This window comes from Tetranychus urticae, chromosome 2 (genome assembly GCF_039701765.1).
Source record: "Tetranychus urticae isolate SD_2017Ah chromosome 2, NJAU_TeUrti_SD_1.0, whole genome shotgun sequence".
Taxonomy (NCBI): Eukaryota; Metazoa; Arthropoda; class Arachnida; order Trombidiformes; family Tetranychidae; genus Tetranychus; species Tetranychus urticae.
The window spans coordinates 3,700,117-3,718,919 of NC_142959.1; the positions used below are offsets into that span (position 1 = coordinate 3,700,117).

The 18,803-nt window shown below is 31.1% G+C and overlaps 5 protein-coding genes across 6 annotated transcripts in view; 4 read left to right on the plus strand and 1 right to left on the minus strand.

Annotated features, from left to right (window-relative positions):
* Positions 1-7,451, plus strand: part of Rab3GAP1 (RAB3 GTPase activating protein subunit 1) — a 34,449-nt gene extending 26,998 nt beyond the window's left edge. Inside the window, exons 7-9 of the mRNA XM_015930856.3 lie at positions 5,311-5,365; positions 5,862-6,027; positions 6,122-7,451. Coding sequence (XP_015786342.1) covers positions 5,311-5,365; positions 5,862-6,027; positions 6,122-7,203 — 1,303 coding nt within the window. The 3' untranslated portion in view covers positions 7,204-7,451. The remainder of the gene's footprint in view (positions 1-5,310; positions 5,366-5,861; positions 6,028-6,121) is intronic.
* LOC107363612 (uncharacterized) lies at positions 606-5,121 on the minus strand. Of its 2 annotated transcripts, none has more exons than XM_015930861.3 (2): positions 4,030-5,121; positions 606-1,774 (listed from the first exon to the last, which is right to left on the minus strand). In XM_015930861.3, the coding sequence occupies exon 2, from the start codon at positions 1,721-1,723 to the stop codon at positions 689-691; it is 1,035 nt and encodes a 344-aa protein (XP_015786347.2). In that variant the 5' UTR covers positions 1,724-1,774; positions 4,030-5,121; the 3' UTR covers positions 606-688. The 2 variants fall into 2 exon arrangements, with proteins under 2 accessions (XP_015786347.2, XP_089123986.1); XM_089267860.1 differs by lacking the exon at positions 4,030-5,121 and adding an exon at positions 2,199-2,324.
* Positions 7,452-8,848: 1,397 nt separating the features above from the next.
* On the plus strand, positions 8,849-13,602 carry LOC107363374 (uncharacterized). The gene is made up of 6 exons (XM_089268498.1): positions 8,849-9,115; positions 9,220-9,660; positions 9,726-10,233; positions 12,048-12,316; positions 12,409-12,933; positions 13,021-13,602. Exons 1-6 carry the CDS (start codon positions 8,894-8,896, stop codon positions 13,525-13,527), a joined length of 2,472 nt encoding a protein of 823 aa, XP_089124624.1. The 5' UTR covers positions 8,849-8,893; the 3' UTR covers positions 13,528-13,602.
* Positions 13,603-15,041: 1,439 nt separating this feature from the next.
* LOC107370645 (intracellular coagulation inhibitor 2-like) lies at positions 15,042-16,585 on the plus strand. The gene is made up of 3 exons (XM_025162610.2): positions 15,042-15,354; positions 15,447-15,887; positions 15,975-16,585. Exons 1-3 carry the CDS (start codon positions 15,127-15,129, stop codon positions 16,488-16,490), a joined length of 1,185 nt encoding a protein of 394 aa, XP_025018378.2. The 5' UTR covers positions 15,042-15,126; the 3' UTR covers positions 16,491-16,585.
* A 516-nt stretch (positions 16,586-17,101) lies between these two features.
* LOC107363536 (iripin-8-like) lies at positions 17,102-18,686 on the plus strand. Its single transcript, XM_015930773.3, has 3 exons — positions 17,102-17,467; positions 17,559-17,999; positions 18,067-18,686. Exons 1-3 carry the CDS (start codon positions 17,246-17,248, stop codon positions 18,577-18,579), a joined length of 1,176 nt encoding a protein of 391 aa, XP_015786259.2. The 5' UTR covers positions 17,102-17,245; the 3' UTR covers positions 18,580-18,686.
* The last annotated feature ends 117 nt before the right edge of the window (positions 18,687-18,803 follow it).

Consider the following 18,803-nt stretch of genomic DNA (forward strand, 5'->3'; position numbering starts at 1 on the left):
ATTCCTGAGTTCAGTCCTGAAATAAACCACCCAATAGCCTTGAAAAAGTCTCAACTATATTTCCGGATTTTTGTCTTGATAAATCAACAAACCACGATCATGTTAATTATCTATTGAATAACTTCTAACCCAAACATTTGATTAACTTTCAACACGTTTTTGCTCTCCTTTACTTTGTTGGTTTTACTGTTGACCATTTGTTTCTTCACATTAACAATCTATCATCAATCTGGTGATTAATTTGATTAAGATCACTTTAACCATTTCCTTCATTCCTGGTTACAGAAAACATTTCATCAACAAATCATGAAAATACATGAAACTTACACCTATTTAACTGTTTAACCTATTCTTAGACTCACGTTTAGATTGAATTTTGATCAAGGGCAAATTAGATTTAATTTTGCATTTCATTAAATTGTTCAAATGGCTGTCTAATATGGATTAATGGATGAGCTAATTAGCAACCTTAAAAAGGGTTTCAAAGTCAAAAGATTTCAAACTTAATTCAAACAATTCAATTCCTCAAATTAACATCAATTTTCATCAAAAAACTGGTTAACTTTAGCGTTTTGATTAGCGTTTCAATTTAAATGAGTATCAAATTTTGTCTGAAAATGAATCAATGAAGTGTTAATTTTAAATACATTTGTACATTTAAAGTACACTTTACAATTTGAGTTACAATTTATTCGTCAATTGGATCAGTTAGTCCTTTGATTGTCCATTCATCTTGAGGCCAACTTTTAGGTCGATAAATGGTCGATTTAACCATTAAATCAACTTTTGAGTTTTTCTTTGAAAACCAAATTAATCTTGATTCTCTTGTCTTTGATCCTTTCCAATAAGTTAACCATTTCTTCACTTTACCTTCAGGATAAACTAAACCATTGATTTGATTGTTGTTTAACGAAGAATCATTTGCTAATTTATTAGACTTAAACCACTTGAACCAACTTATCCTTTCACACCTTTCCTCACTCTGGTCATCTTGATCATCTTCATGACCATTATCATCACCATCTTCAACCTTACTCGATCCTCTCTTTGAACTTGGACACCAACAGCAACCCACAATGGCAACAATGATAATTGTCGATGCTGATGAGACAACTGTTACAGTTGCAATTTTACCGGCAGTTAATTGTTGACATTTACCTTTAAGTGTAACAATCTCTTTACAAACCATTTTAGAATCAATTGAATCCGATTGCGATGAAATTGTGATTCTCTTCAAAATATTATCCATTTGATCAATAACAGCAAACTCTTTGGACTGTAAACACAATTCATAAGCTGTTCCTTCATTTAATGAAGTTACCAGAAAATTAATATCCTTAAATCCAGTTGAAATCAACTCTTGAGTATCAATTAATTGAGAAATGAAACGCAGTTTAACATAAAGAGTTGCAAATTGACGAACTCTTAAAGTCCATTCTGTGGGTAAATAATGTTTCCCTTTGGGTTGACCATCTTTACTCCCATTTGAATAATCAGCCAACTGCAACCTCCATTTAACATTGATTGTTGTCTCACCAATTTCAAGTGCTTTAGCAATTGTCACCAATTTAACCTGATTACTTGAGAATCCATACTTTTTCCAATCAAAATTATTTCCAGCTTCATTTGATTGTCGCTTTATTTTACCAGACAATTTAACACAATCCATTGGTAAACAGTTTAGGTAAAGTGTTAACCCAAATGTCAACAGTAGCTTGTTCATTTCAATGGTCAACTCTGGTGACAACAAATCATTTACAATCCATTTTTAAATCTAATTTGGAGCAAACAAAAGAAGAGAATAAATTACAATTATTTGATTAGTGGACATTTTAATGTACAAATTAATCACAGTTATTTAAAGTGTCACTTATAATTATGGTTAACTTTAAATGTTACAATCTATTTTAGATGAAATTGCAATCGTCTAAGGAAATTGGACATTAATTTGTTAACAATTGAGGTCAACCTTGTCATCAATTTAATTGTAACATCTTCAAAACACCATTTACATTACAATTTTGCGTGTTAATTGTCACAACATAAACCATCAACAAGTTCAACAATACAAAACAATGAGAAAGTCAAAATGGATGAAACGTTGAATAGTTGATTTAAATTGTTGATTTTGTTACCATTGATATAAATTATTTATTTGAACCATTGAATTGTTTACCTAATTGACTGATTAACATTACCTTTTACTTGTCATCAGGTTTGATGGTTTAACCTTTAAATTATTAAAGTTACAATTGTTGATTTTACCAGTTTTATGGAAGCGGAAGTTTAAGTTCAGGTTCATTCAGATGATTAACAATTGACTGATTGTTAATAATAGCAATCAATCAATCAACATGAAATCAAATAAAGTAGCAACAAAGTATCAGCATGTTGTCTGAGCTTCCATCAACTAATAATATTATTTCAAGTTACTTCATTCACTTTCACCAATTTAACTTGCAAATGTTTATCAACAATCAATTTAACAGTTTTAATCAACAATCACTTGCAACAATTGATTGTCACCATTTAATTGGCTGTTACTTTTCCTAATTAAATTGTTATTCAATATTTTGAAGTTTACATTTTTCCATTTACTATTTTCTGGTAAACTTGATTCAAATACTTCATACTGGGAATCGTATGATTTATGTCTTATTAGTGGTTATAATGTAACTTTTAATCATTAATATCTCAATTAATCTATAGTATTTCATGTTAATCAAGGTTATTGAACATTTGAATGGCAAATTTGATTGTAAGTTGAAAGGGTTTAACCATTTTAATTCCCAATCATTAATATATTTATCATTTCTGGTCTTTTCTGGTCATTTCAAGCCTTTGATATTGAAAAGCTTATTTCTGGTTCATTTGCTTCTAATGGTTAAGGTTAATCAATGTAAATATTTTGTAACAATTAACATAATCTGTTGAATTGTTTGTCCAAAGATCATTTCATGATCTGTCAGATCATGAAGGATTGAAGATGAAACTGATTTATCACATCATTAGTATGCTTTAATGAACCAATTTAATCACTTTCGGGTTGACAAGTCGGTTTGCTGACAGTTTACAAACCTTTTCAAACCCAAATTGAATGTTAAATATGGTTAATTATGTTAATCTCAATGTTAACAAATGATAACAAGGATTATTATTCAATCATGAACTCTGAGAAAATTTCGTGATTTTTCAGTCACAGCCAAAGTATCAATGACTTTATTATGAAATTTGAATTATTAATGTACAGAGAAAGGATTGAGTTTAATATATTTCATGAATCAGTTGTGATTACTATGATTATCATGGTTTAAACAATTAACAGTGAAAAGTGAAAAATGATTTGAAACAAGAAATGATAATTTTGGTATTCAGTTTTTCAACTCAACTCGTAACTTGTTTCACATTTTGCTGTTTAAATGTGATTACATTAACTTTCCCTTTCAAATTTTCAAGTTGAGTCATTAATAATCAATTAATGAATGTAAAAAACAATTAAACTATTCACAATTATGTGAATTATTACTTGATTCATTGCTGTTTAAAGCAATAACAGTCTCAACGAGTTATGTTACATCCCGATCCTAATGTAAGATTTCATGTTAACCACAGTGAACACTTTAATTTAAATTACTTAATCAAACAAGATGAAAACATTTTGTTGGGAAATTACATTTAAACTGCATTATCGGCAAATAAAAATAATTACAATTGAAATAATTACACCTTAATAATTTATCTTAATTTACCAATTACTTTTTCTGGTTTTGTTTTCATTTTCATTTTCACAAAAAAACCAAAGTCTGGTTAAGCGATTTATGCGCCATCTCTTGATTGGGTTTACATTTATTTTCACTTAATCCTTTTGTTTTTGTTTGAGATTTTCCGTAATCTTTTCAAATTTCAACCTTTGTTTTGTTTTAAATCTAGTTTTTGATCTTAATGACATTATATTGAACGTTGGTAATAGATTTTGGTTAAATTAGTGTTTTAAATAAACGGTAAACCTTAAAAAGATGAGTTTCTTACCATTACGTGATCCAAAGTTGGCTTTGTATTGGTACATTTGTGTTATTATAGATATGTTTTGCATAAATCACTGAATTACCAATAATGACTATTGAATTTGGTTATTGGAGGGACAATTGTTCAACAAACGATATAATTTCTTGTATGTGTCCGCTTAAAGGTAAGAATTTTGATTGAGATTCACTTTTTACTTTTGTTTGTATTTTGTTTACTTGAATTTCACAGTTCAAAATGACAATTTGTATTGATTGATATCCATTTAAAATTTGACTGACACAAAATAGTTCAATTAAAATTACGTCTTTTGTTAAATATCTTGTTCAATGGTGATAATCCGATAACTCTCTTAACGCACATAATAATTATGTTTCACATTTTTTCGCTTTGTTTTCACGTACCATTGCAATTGCATTTTAACGATAGACTATCCAGTCTCAAGGTAATCAACATTGAACAAGATGTGTTGTTGGTATTTATAATTCAATGGTGACCAATGAATGAGTGCAACAAAGTAACCATCCTGATAACCACCACCATGTTAGCACAATTATATCTGCCTCTTTCAAGACAAACAAAACCAATTGTTAACCTTCATTATGTAGGATCTACTTAACTCTCACTATTACCATTATTATTATATTTTTATATTTTTTAAGATCGATTTCACTTTCATGTTCAAACTTTACGAGGTCATCACTTTTGAGGTAACACTAGTTTATTTCAAGTTACCCATCTCAAGGATTTTAACGCTCATCAACATACCTTTTCCCTACCTGATGATGAACTTAACTTGTAATTTAACATATAATGAGAGGCTCTTAACAATCAATTATCATCTGTGTCTGTGAGTTTAAACTTTTTTCACATTCAATTGACAAAAGGCAATTAGAGGAACAAAAGTTTAAAATGAAAATAAACCAACAGCTAGAAATAATTTTACCTTTCAATCTCAATATCTAGTTAATAAGCTGTTGGTAATTTTGCTGAGCCTTCATAGACTCACTCAAATTTTGGGTTTAAGTATCACTAGTTGACCTCAATTTAATTCAACACAATTTGCAAATAAACGATGATTAGAAACCACAGAAATGCATAAACATCGCCTTTTAGATTAGCAGAAGTATTGCAATTTCAATGTAAATTATTATTCCTCCCCTCAAAATGCGTCTGACAAGTGAGTTGAAAGTAAAGAGTTTACTGTTTGAGTTGATTTATTTGTTACCGTTAATGGTTATGACTTTTATTAAATATTTTATTAATTTTGTGATATTTGAATTTCAGTCTAGAGCCTGACTCGCCCAATCTTGGAACATGTCTTTTGAACCAAAAACTTCAGGTATGTCTTTAATTATCTACGGCTTGTTGATGTTTTCAACGGAGTTTCAGCCTCACTATTTTTTTAGCGTTTTGAGCTCTTAATCAAATAATTATGTGTTAGTTAATAGCTTAGGCTTGCTTAGTTATTTTGACTTGTTGAAAGACTTGTAAGGTATGTTTTATTCAATTGGCAAACTTGTGCCTACCTATTGTGATATTGATCAATTAGAATAACAATGTCTGCTTATATTATATTTCTTATTTGAATTGATTGCTGTCTTGAAATGGAAATAAAATTTTGTACAATTATTTAGCCCTAGAGTTCAGTATATCTATTTGTTAAATTGCAAACCATTTTATATGGTTTTGATTGAGCCTGAAAATGACTCTAATCATGCAAATTGTTATGTTTATGTGTACTTCGTGATAACTCAATTTAACTTTCATTTTCTAACCTGTTGTTGATTTTATGTTTTATTTTTGTTTTCATCTCATTTTCATTTTTTCATACATAGATGTTAAATTGTTGTATCCAACAAAAGAGGAAACGAGAAGCCATCAAAGCTGCACTTGATACGGGAAAAAAGAATATTAAGAGAACTGGTGATGATAATGATGGAGAAGAAAAAGATTCAGAAGATGAATTTTTCGATGCAGTGGAAGATGAAAATGAGTTTGAAGGTAAAATTTATTTCCACTGATTATAATACTATTTTTATTTGCATATAATTATAGTTTATATATCAATATTAACAATAATTTTTTGTATCTACAGGAAAACAAGTGACTACTTTTGAGGGGCGATCTCATCAATTAAATGATCTAACTTTGGTTAACAGTGATGAGCCATTATTTGTCCCAATCACTCAAGATCCTGCTCCCATGACTGAGGACATGATGGTTGAACAAGTTGAAATCTTGGCTCAACTGGGCACATCAAGTGAAGGAGCAGCTTTAAGAGCTCGAATGCAATCAGCTCAATTAATATCTGACATGGAAGCCTTTAAAGCAGCCAATCCTGGCGCAGTGTTGGAAGATTTTGTTCGTTGGCATTCACCAAGAGATTTCATTACAGAATCGGATGAAGGTGGAGAAAGCAAAGGACAATTGTCGGCTCGTATGCAAACTCCTGGAAATATGTGGCGAGAGGTTTGGGAATCAGCTAAACCAGTTGCTGTTGTTCGTCAGAAGCTTTTATTTGATTATACCAAGGAAGCTGAAAAAATCTTGCATTCATTTGAATCATTAACTTTAGCCGGTTTAGTCAAATATTTAGCTCCTTGTCTAATTCACTGTGCAACAAGTCAATTGTGTAAACGTCTACAGACTATTGGCTATTCAGAGGCTACATTTGGTTTCAACATTAACGATTTAACCGGCTACTGTTCAACTGAAGATTTTGACAAATGTTTAAATATTTTGGCAAATCTGGAGACTCGTATAATCAAAGCTGAATCATTGAAACGATTGTTTACGGTTGCTCATAATTTCTACGATGCCTCCGAAGAAACACCCAATTGGAATACGTTAAATCCTTTCATTTTGGGTCTTATCCAAGAAAAAGAAATGGAAATTTCTGGTGGATCCAAGGGTTATTTGGGTCGATTAATGATTACTTTATTTACTGAATCTTCTCAAGCCTTGTATGAGGAAAAGACCACAGTTGGGGAAAGATATTCACAGGCTTATGATAAATCGGCTCTTCCTAAACCAATTGCTAAAGAGTATATACTTCGAAGTACATGTCCAAGGCCTTCAATCACATCTAAACCTTTACCTCAGCGGATGTTTGCATTGATTACTCCAAATGAATTCAGAGTCTCCGGAGCTTTTTCACAAGATACTCTATTTAGATAAATTATCTCACTTATTTGATTACTTTTATTGGTATTTTAGTCATTAATCTGTGTCTTAATCTTTGTCCATAACATATTTTATTACTATTTACCATTGATCAAGTCTTGCAAGCAGTTGGGAGTTATTGCAATTTTTTATTAATCAATCAAATTACATGTATCTTTTGTTTATACTTTCTGCCTGAGGATTACATGTTTGATATTAAAATCAACAAATCTCATTGGTTAAATAAAGAGTATTTTGTTCAATTTCATTGTTTGATTATTTTCAAAATTTTCAATCATTTCTTTAATCGTCTTCATATCATTGGTTTCGACTGATGTCTCATTCACATTGGGTTTTCTCGAAAAGTTTAAAAGTGCTTCGGAAATTTCAACTTTATTGGTTGAGCACGCAAATTTTGTATTCATTAATGAGGATAAATAAAAATAATGACCACAAAATTTTGAAATGTAAAAGAACGAACGAGATTTCTGTAATTCTCGTAGTTAAATCTACAGGAACCGTTGGATGGAAAATATATTTTAAATTTTCTGGCAACTTTCTAGACACTCTTCTCGATTAAATTGATTAAATTATATGAAAGTAGTATATAAAAACCAGGGTTCACACCACCCTAACGACACTTCCGTCTCTTGCTTTTACCTTAGCGACGTTACGGCGGTGTCAACCCTGGTTTTACTGAAAATTCCTGATCATGCAATCAAACTCCAACCCAACGTTTTATGATTTAACCTTTGGAACTTTGAAGGCAATTATGAAAGCAGAAATCAATGAACAAGTGAAAATAGTAGCTAAATGTACACAAAGTTTTGGATAATTGTTTCTGCTTGAAATTTGAATCATTTGTTTGCTGATAAGTCTTATGGAGCCATTTAAATGAAACAATAAAATTCTTGGAAATGAAGGCTCATTACTAATGATTAAAGTATGACTCCTAATGTTTTTGACTAATTTTTCAAAATTGAATTGCGACAGCTAGACTAGACTTACAGGCAACATTCAACCGTTAAAATGATGATTTTAAATGAAACCTAAACCTATTTGAGCAGCTAAAGGATGGAAATTTGAATCGATAACAAGTTAACATCAAAGTTCATTGTACATATTTTGTTTTCAAAGTTACTGTTTTAATTGATTCAAAGTAACAAGTTCATTTCCTTTAAATCTATGTTTATGTAATTTAAACTCTTATTTATGTTAGTTACCAACTATACCAACTCTAAAGTTTAATTGTACTAAAATCAATTGCAAGTTATTACCATTACTTAACTCTTGGACAAACGTTATCATCAACCACGAAAGTTTAATTTTGGTAAAGTTAACCTATTCTGAATTTGACCAATTTGCTATGATTGGTAGACAGTTTCATTGGAGTCATGTAATAATTAGGAAGTATTTAGAGATTTTTATTATTCATTTCTTCCTAAAATGGTCATAATATTATCATTCAATCAAATACATCAGGTTATGTAGATAATTTGATTAGTAGACAAAAATATTGCTTTTAAAGGGTGTTTCTGGTTCGCTAGTTGTCAAAATTTGGTATTAACCTGCATTCAAAATTCATGAAATAGTGATTAGATAATTTAATGGAATATTTTGATTTATAGCTTATAAATCATAAACACCCTTCATTCTCGCAAATGAATCTCATTTTTAATTGCAAACTTGATCATTCGGTTTAATCATGTCCCAGCTAAGTAAGCCTAGTATTGATTTTGGTTTGAATTTCTTAAAACAAATTAGTTCTCAATGTGACTCAAAAAATGTACTTTTATCACCTTTAAGTGTTATTATTGCCTACTGTATGGCATTGGATGGAGCTGCTGGTGAAACAGAGCAACAGATCAAAGAGGTTCTCAACTTGGATACAATTGATAGTCAAGATATTTCTGAAATAATCAAACAGGTAATAAATAACTGGATCCATTGTTTGCTATTTAATTTAAAATCTAACTCAAATAACTTGCAACTTTTTGCATTCATTTAATTTATTCACTTGTCCCTCCACAGGTTATTGAAAGCTATCGGATATCTGCAACTGATGGATCTGAACAAAAATGCATTCTAGAGTTCGGTAATTTACTTATGACCAATAAAGATTACAAGTTTCAGGAAGCTTATGTTCAAAATTTGCAAACTAACTATTCTGCCAATGCATTCAATGAGGATTTTAATGATGGCCAAAATATTCTGGAAAAAGTCAACTCTTGGGTTTCTGAAGCTACAAGAAATAAAATTTCAACGATTCTCAATGAGTCTCCAGATCCAAATGCTATTCTGTTGCTTTTGAACACAATCTATTTTGAAGGAAAATGGTTGAAACCTTTCTCTCAAGATCGTACAGATGATAAAATATTCAACAATTCAGATGGAACGACAGTCAAGACTAAGATGATGACCTTTTCAGGGAAAAGCTTCAACTATGTTGACCGACTTGATAAAAAATTGAAGGTAATGTGAATATCGTAAAACAAAATTATAAATAAGATATTAACAGTTTCTAATATGATAAACAGATTGTCGAGATTCCATATGTTGGAAATATTAGCATGATATTGATCCTTCCAACTGAGGACAACAATTTAAAAAAGGTGATTGATAATTTGGACTCAACTGAGCTTTCCAGTTTGATGGAGTCTATGAAAAAGACGCGTTTGGATACTTTAACGATACCGAAATTCAAACTGGAAGATGATCATGAACTACACAACATTTTACCAAGCATGGGAATGACTTTTCCATTCCATATGAATTCTGAGTTTCCAAAAATTATTGAAGGATCTTTACCAATCTTCATTTCCCAATCTATTCAAAAGGCTGTAATTGAAGTGTTTGAAAAAGGTACCACAGCGTCATCGGCAACTGTAGTTGGATTCAAGCTAAAAAGTTTCACTCTTCCTTCACTCAAAAAAATCATCACATTTATAGCTGATCGACCTTTTATGTTCTTTATTCGTGATAACGAAAGTGGAGTCAATCTATTCATGGGTCAATTGAGTAACATGACTCACCAACAGTCTCTGTGAAAATATATTTCGATATCGCACAAGTGCGAAATTTATTGGAAATTTTTGTATATAATTTTATAAGAATAAACGCAACATAAAATTTACAAAGTTTTCCTTCTCCAGTTTTCTATCATATGTATTAAAATGACATATTGCATTGAGCTAGAATTATTGAGAAATAACTTAACATTGCTGATTGACTTTTTCTGTACTTACACTTTAAATTTTCTGTCCGATAAACCAATCGCATTCTGTGACCGGGCGAGTTAGAGAGCTGAAACTTATTATTTGTTTCTCATTTGTTTGAAAAATGTAAAAACTGTAGCTTCACATTGAATTGTAAACTTACATCAATTTAAAAGCAGTTTTCTTGATTTTGGCAATTGGCCTTAAAACTTTGAGGCTCAATATTTCGAGAATCGAATCACATACAATCATTATTATTTCACCAATTTAACTCTTTACTGATTAATAATTCAATTCAATTCTCCATTAGCGCATTTGGTTGTAAATGAACGAGCAAAAACTTATTCAACAAACCAAACTCATCTAAATACATAATTTCTCGGCGAGTTTCGTCAAGTTTTCAAAGGATTTAGTCAAAGACCTTTTTCTTATTGGATGGTCAATTAAGAAACATGAAATACTTCGGTTAGCTTCATGGGAAAATATTTAAAGAGTCAAACTTACTGAGCTTCGAGAATTGCTACTGTTTTTCTAGTGTTTTATTTTTCTTAACTGACCATCCAATAAGAAAAAGGTCTTTGACTAAATCCTTTGAAAACTTGACTAAAGCTTAAGACAACAGACTGAAGCTAATAACAAAAAAACTTTAGTAAACTGGTCCTCTACCGGTTTGACTAAATCCAATGAAAACGCGACTAAAGGTAGTGAAAACTCGATGAAACTCACCGAGAAATGCTGTAAACCAATTTTCTGGTTAAGCTTGTAAATGTAATGAAAAAAGTATAATATTCATATAATAATGATATTATAATAATAATGAATATTGATGTTCAAAGTTTTAAGGACAATGGGCAAAATCAAGAGAACTGTTGTTAAACTTTTAAAAGTATTCAATCGATGATCTGACTCGTACGGATACAGAATGCGGCTGCTTTGCATGAAAATCGAACTGATTTGTTTTACAGGAAAAGAAAAATTGCATTTCTCAAAATGAATATTACAAATAATACATTTGTCATCAGAAGATGCATCAGTAAAGTGAGTTTCATTAAACTGCTTCCATAATTATACAAAAAGCGATCTAACAGTAATTGTAAGTTTCAACTTAAAATCTATTTCCTCGAAAAACTAACGATCAGGGAAACTTTTTGTATCAACAAATGGACTCAGTTTTCATGTCTCTACAAATAATTTGTTAACATAACTCTGTGACATTTTGAGAGAGTGAAATTATCGGAGGTTTGACAATTCAGTTTATTTTGATCTTCTTTAGCCTTTCTACCCTTCACTTCAGGGAGAGTCATTAGAGTGGACTAACTGTTAAATTAATTTTATTAGTTCATTAATAGTTCACATAGATGTCAGCACTCCAAAAATCAAAATACGAAGTTAAACTTTAGGAAAGGGTATAAAAAGAGGTAGCTCGCAATGTTCATTATTACTCTTTGTCTTTTCCTGCTCCTTTTAACTTCTTATCTCTTTTATCCATATAGCTCTCATTGCCGTGCCCTCTCTCTCTCTCTTTGTCTTGCTATTACTCTTTGAACTTACAATTTGTTAGTCAAAATTAGGAATTTGAAATATTTAATAGAATATTTTGCTTTATACCTTTATTCTCTTACACCCTTCATACTCGCAAATAAATCTCATCTTTAGTTGCAAACTTGATCTTTTATTTAACCATGTCTAAATTAAGTCAGTCTAGTATTGATTTCGGTTTGAATTTCTTGAAACAAAATTCTAGTTCGCAATGTGATTCAACAAATGTAATTTTATCGCCGTTAAGTGTTATCATTGCCTATTGTATGGCATTGGATGGAGCCGCTGGTGAAACAGAGCAACAGATCAAAAAGGTTTTCAACTTGGATAAAATAAATGGCCAATCGGAAGATATTTCTGGATTAATCAAACAGGTAATGAATAACAGATTTTTTCGTTTGCTATTTAACATAAAAATCTCACTCCAGTGATTTTTTCATTGATTTTTGGCCTGTTTTCTTTACAGCTTATTGAAAACTATCGGAAACCTGCTACTTATAGACCGAGACAAGAATCCATTCGAGATTCTAGACCAGGTTTTTCTCTAACGGATTTTGGTAGCTATCGGATACCTGCAACTTCTAGATCGAGCCAAGAACCCATTCTTAAGTTTGGTAATTTACTTATGGCCAATAAAGATTACAAATTTCAGGAAGCTTATGTCCAAAGTCTTAAGACCAATTATTTCGCTGACGCTTTTAATGAGGATTACAAAGAGGGCCAAAAAATAGTAGAAAAAGTGAATTTGTGGGTTTCTAAAAATACAAAAAATAAGATCACTTCTATTCTCGATGAGCCTCCAAGTCCAGTTGATGTTCTGTTTCTAGTGAACACAATCTATTTCGAAGGAAAATGGTTGGAGCCTTTCCCTCAACATCGTACAAGAGATGATATATTCAACAATTCAGATGGAACGAAAATCAAGACCAAGATGATGACCCTCAAATTCCAAGACTTCAACTATGTTGACCGACTTGATAAACAATTAAAGGTAAGAAATGTGCTTGAGCCTTATAAATAAAATTATAAATAAGATATTAACAGTTTTTAAACATTTCCATGCCTTTTCCACAAACAGATTGTCGAGCTTCCATATGTTGGAAATATTAGCATGATATTGATCCTTCCAACTGAGGACAACAATTTAAAAAAGGTGATTGATAATTTGGACTCAACTGAGCTTTCCAGTTTGATGGAGTCTATGAGTATGACGAATTTGGATACTTTAACAATACCGAAATTCAAACTGGAAGATAAGCATGAACTACACAACATTTTACCAAGAATGGGAATGACTCGACCATTCGAAATGAATGCTGAATTTCCAAGAATTATTGAGGAGCCTCGACCATTATACATAACAAAATCAATACAAAAAGCTGTAATTGAAGTATTTGAAAAAGGCACTATAGCGTCAGCGGCAACTGTGGTTGGACCCATGCGAACGATGGCTTCTGCGCCCCAAAGACCACTCATCGAATTTATAGCCGATCGGCCTTTTATGTTCTTTATTCGTGATAACAAAAGTGGAGTCAATCTATTCATGGGTCAATTGAATAACATGACACGCCAACAGTTTCTTTGAAAATTCTTTTGATATTGCACAAGTACGAAACTTATTAGAAATTGTTGTAAACAATTTCATAAGAATAAACTGAACTTAAAATTTACAAAGTTTGTCTTCTCCAGTTTTCTATCATATTAAAATGGCATATTAAATATTGGATTGAGCTAGAATCGAGAAATAACTTAACATTACTAATTGACTTTTTCTGTACTTAATTCGTGATAACCCCAAATTAATCACTCTATTCATTGGTTGATTGAAAAACATGTATGCAAAACAGCTTCTCTGGGTTGTTACTGAAAAGACACTATTATCACATTTATGCACATTTGTTTCAATTTGTTTAAAAAACAAGTGGAAATTTCGATCACCTTTTTTACAATTATGGAAGAAGATTTTTTCATGAAAGTCATTTTACTGAATTTAATTTTGATGAACAATCAGATTTATTTTGAGAAATAGAACTTTTCTTTTTCTGCAAACAGATTAGTTCGATTCTCCGATAAACCAATCGCATTCTGTGACCGTGCGGGTTAAAGAGCTGAAACTTATTATTTGTTTCTCATTTGTTGTTTGAAAAATGTAAAAACTGTTGCTTCACATTGAATTGTAAACTTGCATCAATCTAAAACCAGTTTCTTGATTTTGGCAATTGGCCTTAAAACTTTGAGGCTCAATATTTCGAGAATGGCATCACATACAATAATTTGGCTGCTTTGAGTGAAAATCGAACTGATTACAGGAAAAGAAAATTGCATTTCTCAAAATGAATATTACAAATAATACACTTGTCGACAAAAGTTACATCAGTAAAATGACTTTCATGAAAAAAGCTTCCAAAATTGTACAAAAGACTTCAAAGGCAAAAGGTATAAAAGTTTCAACTTTAAAATCGATTTTCTCGAAAAACCAATGATCAGAGAACGTTTTGAATCGCACAAATGGACTTCAGTGCTTATGTCTCTACACATCAACAGAGTTCAAATGCGCAAGAAATCCATATTCACTATTTCATCATGTTCAGGTTATGCACATAACTTTGATAGTAAACAAAAATATTGGTTTTAAAGTGTGTTTCTGGTTCGCTGTTGCTGTCAACTTACTAATAATGTCACTTCGTGGGATTATCGTTTTGGTTATTTTTACACAATTATTCGGTGAAATAGCTTTTTTGAATTTTATTTGAAAAAATTGATTGTAATTTAATTGAGCGACTTTTGATGTTTAATTGGGTGATTCGTATAATATACCTAATTAAATCATTATTGAAGATATTTAATTAAAAATCTAAATCGTTTATTTTATTACCATGACTCTGTGGTATTTCGAGAGCGTAACAATATCAGAGGTTTGACAGTACAGTTTGATTCCGTATATTTTGATCTTCTTAAGCCCTTCACTTCAGGCGCTTCATTTGTGTGGGCTAACTGTAAAATTAATTTTAGTTCACATAGATGTCAGCACTTTAAAAATCAAAATACGAAGTTGAACTTTAGTCAAAATTTAGAATTTAGAATATTTAATAGAATATTTTGCTTTATAGCTTATTCTTTCACACCCTTCATTCTCGCAAATAAATCTCATCTTTAATTGCAAACTTTCTCATTTGTTTTAACCATGTCCCAATTAAGTCAGTCTAGTATTGATTTCGGTTTGAATTTCTTAAAACAAATTAGTTCTCAATGTGATTCAAAAAATATACTTTTATCGCCTTTAAGTGTTATTACTGGTTATTGTATGGTATTGGATGGAGCCGCTGGTGAAACAGAGCAACAGATCAAAAAGGTTCTCAACTTGGATAAAATAAATGACCAATCGGAAGATATTTCTGGTTTAATCAAACAGGTAATGAATAACTGATTTTTTGTTTGCATTTTGATATAAAATCTCACTTGAGTGACTTTTTCATTAATTTTTGGCTTTTTTTTTCTTGACAGGTTATTGAAAGCTATCTGAAACCTGCAACTGCTGGATCGAGGCAAGAATCCATTCTAAAGTTTGGTAATTTACTTATGGCCAATAAAGATGACAAATTTCAGAAAGCTTATGTTCAAAGTCTGAAGACAAATTATTTTGCTGAAGCATTTAATGAGGATTTTACTTTTGGCCGAAAAATAGTGGAAAAAGTGAATTCTTGGGTTTCTAATAATACAAAAAATAAGATCACTTCTATTCTCAATGAGCCTCCAAGTCCACTTGATGTTCTGTTTCTAGTGAACACAATCTATTTCGAAGGGGAGTGGTTGAAGTCTTTCTCTAAAGATCGTACGAAAGATGATATATTCAACAATTCAGATGGAACGACAATTAAGACCAAGATGATGACCATGTCAGGAGAATTCTTTAACTATGTTGAACGACTTGATAAACAATTAAAGGTAAGCAATATGCATTGGTCTTATAAATAAAATTATGAATAAGATATTAACAGTTTGTAAACATTTCCTTGTCTTTTCCACAAACAGATTGTCGAGCTTCCATATGTTGGAAATATCAGCATGATATTGATTCTCCCAACTCAGGACAACAATTTAAAAAAGATGATTGATAGTTTGGACTCAACTGAGCTTTCCAGTTTGATGGAGTCTATGAAAAAGACGCGTTTGGATACTTTAACAATACCGAAATTCAAACTGGAAGATATCCATCAACTACACAAAATTTTACCAAACATGGGAATGACGCGACCATTTAAAAAAGCTGATGCTGAATTTCCAAGAATTACTGAAGAGTCTTTACCATTATACATATCACAATCAATACAAAAAGCTGTAATTGAAGTATTTGAAAAAGGCACTATAGCGACAGCGGCAACTGTAGTTAACATAAAACTAAAGGGTAAAACTTGTTCTTCATTCAGAATGCCACTCATCACATTTATAGCTGATCGACCTTTTATGTTCTTTATTCGTGATAACAAAAGTGGAGTCAATCTATTCATGGGTCAATTGAGTAAAATGACACGCCAACAGTTTCTTTGAAAATTATTTTGATATTGTACAAGGACGAAACTTATTGTAAATTGTTGTAAACAATTTCATAAGAATAAACTCAACATAAAATTTACAAAGTTTAACCAGTTCTTTGAAAAATCATTGTATCTTCTATTAGCCGATTGCAGCCAAACAATGTTCTAAATGTTAGTGATTAGGTTTTTAATTTTTTCTTTGCTAATACATTTTTTGCGGCGTTTGACAGAAAAATTAACGAATTAACGTTGTTCCGTAAAAATTTAGATTTAAAACCAGAAATGCTCTGCATTCTTGTGATTCATCACAATCTCAGTCAATTGTCGATGAAAATACTTTAAACTTCGAATCACATTCATAAATTATATTGGCAGAGTGATGGTTTTGAAAAGAATCACCTTGATTTATTTCGAGCAATGTTCAAAATTAAATTGACGCTTGCAAGGCGTATACGCTTAAAATATTCAATTTTCATTAATAGTCTTCAGGCACATTTTATTGAAAGTTTCATTTTGATTACACATTTAACCAAATTGTAGCACCATCTATGCATATTAATTATAATTAAATATTGAAGGATTTAATTCTTGATCTAAGATCCGATATTTTGATCATTTTGCTGTAAAAACCTTATCAACTGAGTTTTGAATGAACTGAATTTTTAATCAAAACATTAGTTTCTTTTATATGTGTGTTTGCATGTAAATTTAAATATTTTTCTTATCATCTGTAGTTTAAGTGATTTAAAATATTCTTCATAATTGAAAATGTCACAATTAAGCAAGCCCAGTATTGATCTTGGTTTGGACTTCTTGAAAAAAGTTGGTTCTGATTCAACCAATTTACTTTTGTCACCATTAAGTATTATCATGGCCTATGGAATGGCACTCGAAGGAGCCGCTGGTGAAACTGAAAAACAAATCAGAACAGGCCTGAATGTGGATAAAGTTGATAGCCAACAAGTAGATGTTTCAAAAATAATCAAACAGGTAATTATGAATGTATTTACATATCAATTGTTTGGGGTGTCAACAATAACTGTCACTTGCATCCAATAATCGCTTTTTTCTTTTTTGGAAGCTTATGGAAAAATATCTGAAGAATAAGGACTCTGCTTCTGAGAAAAAATGCTTATTAGAGTTTGGCAATTTACTTATGGCTAAAAAAGATTTCAGGCTTCAAAAGACTTTTGTTCAAAACTTACAAACTAACTATTCTGCCAATGCATTCAATGAGGATTTTACTGATGGCCAAAATATTCTAGAAAAAGTCAACTCTTGGGTTTCTGAAGCTACAAGAAATAAAATTTCAACGATTCTCAACGAACCACCAGAACCTGACGCTGTGTGTTTGCTAGTAAATACAATTTATTTCGAAGCTAATTGGCTAAAACCTTTTGATGAAGATTCTACAGAAGAGAAGATATTCACCAATTCAGATGGATCAACAACTAAGGTTAAGATGATGACTCTTTCAGATGATACCTTTAACTTTGCAGAATGTCCTGAAAAAAAATTAAAGGTAAAACCATTGTTCAAACATAATGTAATTTTTACCTAACGATTCATTTATCGTTTTTCATTGACAGATTGTCGAGATTCCATATTTTGCAAATATTAGCATGGTATTGATCCTTCCAACTGGTGACAACAACCTAAAAAAGATGCTTGAAAATTTGGACTCAACTGAGCTTTCCAGTTTGATAGACTCCATGTCAAGAACACGTTTGGGTACTTTAACTATACCGAAATTCAAACTGGAAGATATTCATCAACTACACAAAATTTTACCAAGCATGGGAATGACTCGACCATTCCAAATGAATGCTGAATTTCCAAGAATCACTGAAGGTTCTTTACCATTATACATTTCAAAATCAATACAAAAAGCCTTGATTGAAGTCACTGAGGCTGGTACCGTAGCAACTGCGGCAACTCAAGTTGAATTCATGTTGGGATGTTCACTTTACTCACCACAGCCGCAAAAAGTGTTTAATTTTATAGCAGATCGGCCATTTCTTTTCTCCATTCGTGATAATCTAACAAAAGTCAATCTATTCATGGGCCAATTGAATAGTATAACTTCCAAGCAGATTATTTGAATTCAACATAATTTATAAATTGGTTTGATTACTCCAAATTAACTCAGAATCTGCAAAATTTTTACATCACAATTAAATTACATTTATATTTTTGTTTATACTCTCTACCTGAAGTTTATATGATTAATATTAAAAATCCAAACTATGGATTAATCCAATCGTTCAAGTTTAAGATCGATTTGACTCACAGGAAAGCCGCACAAGTTAGCTTAGTAACACGGATG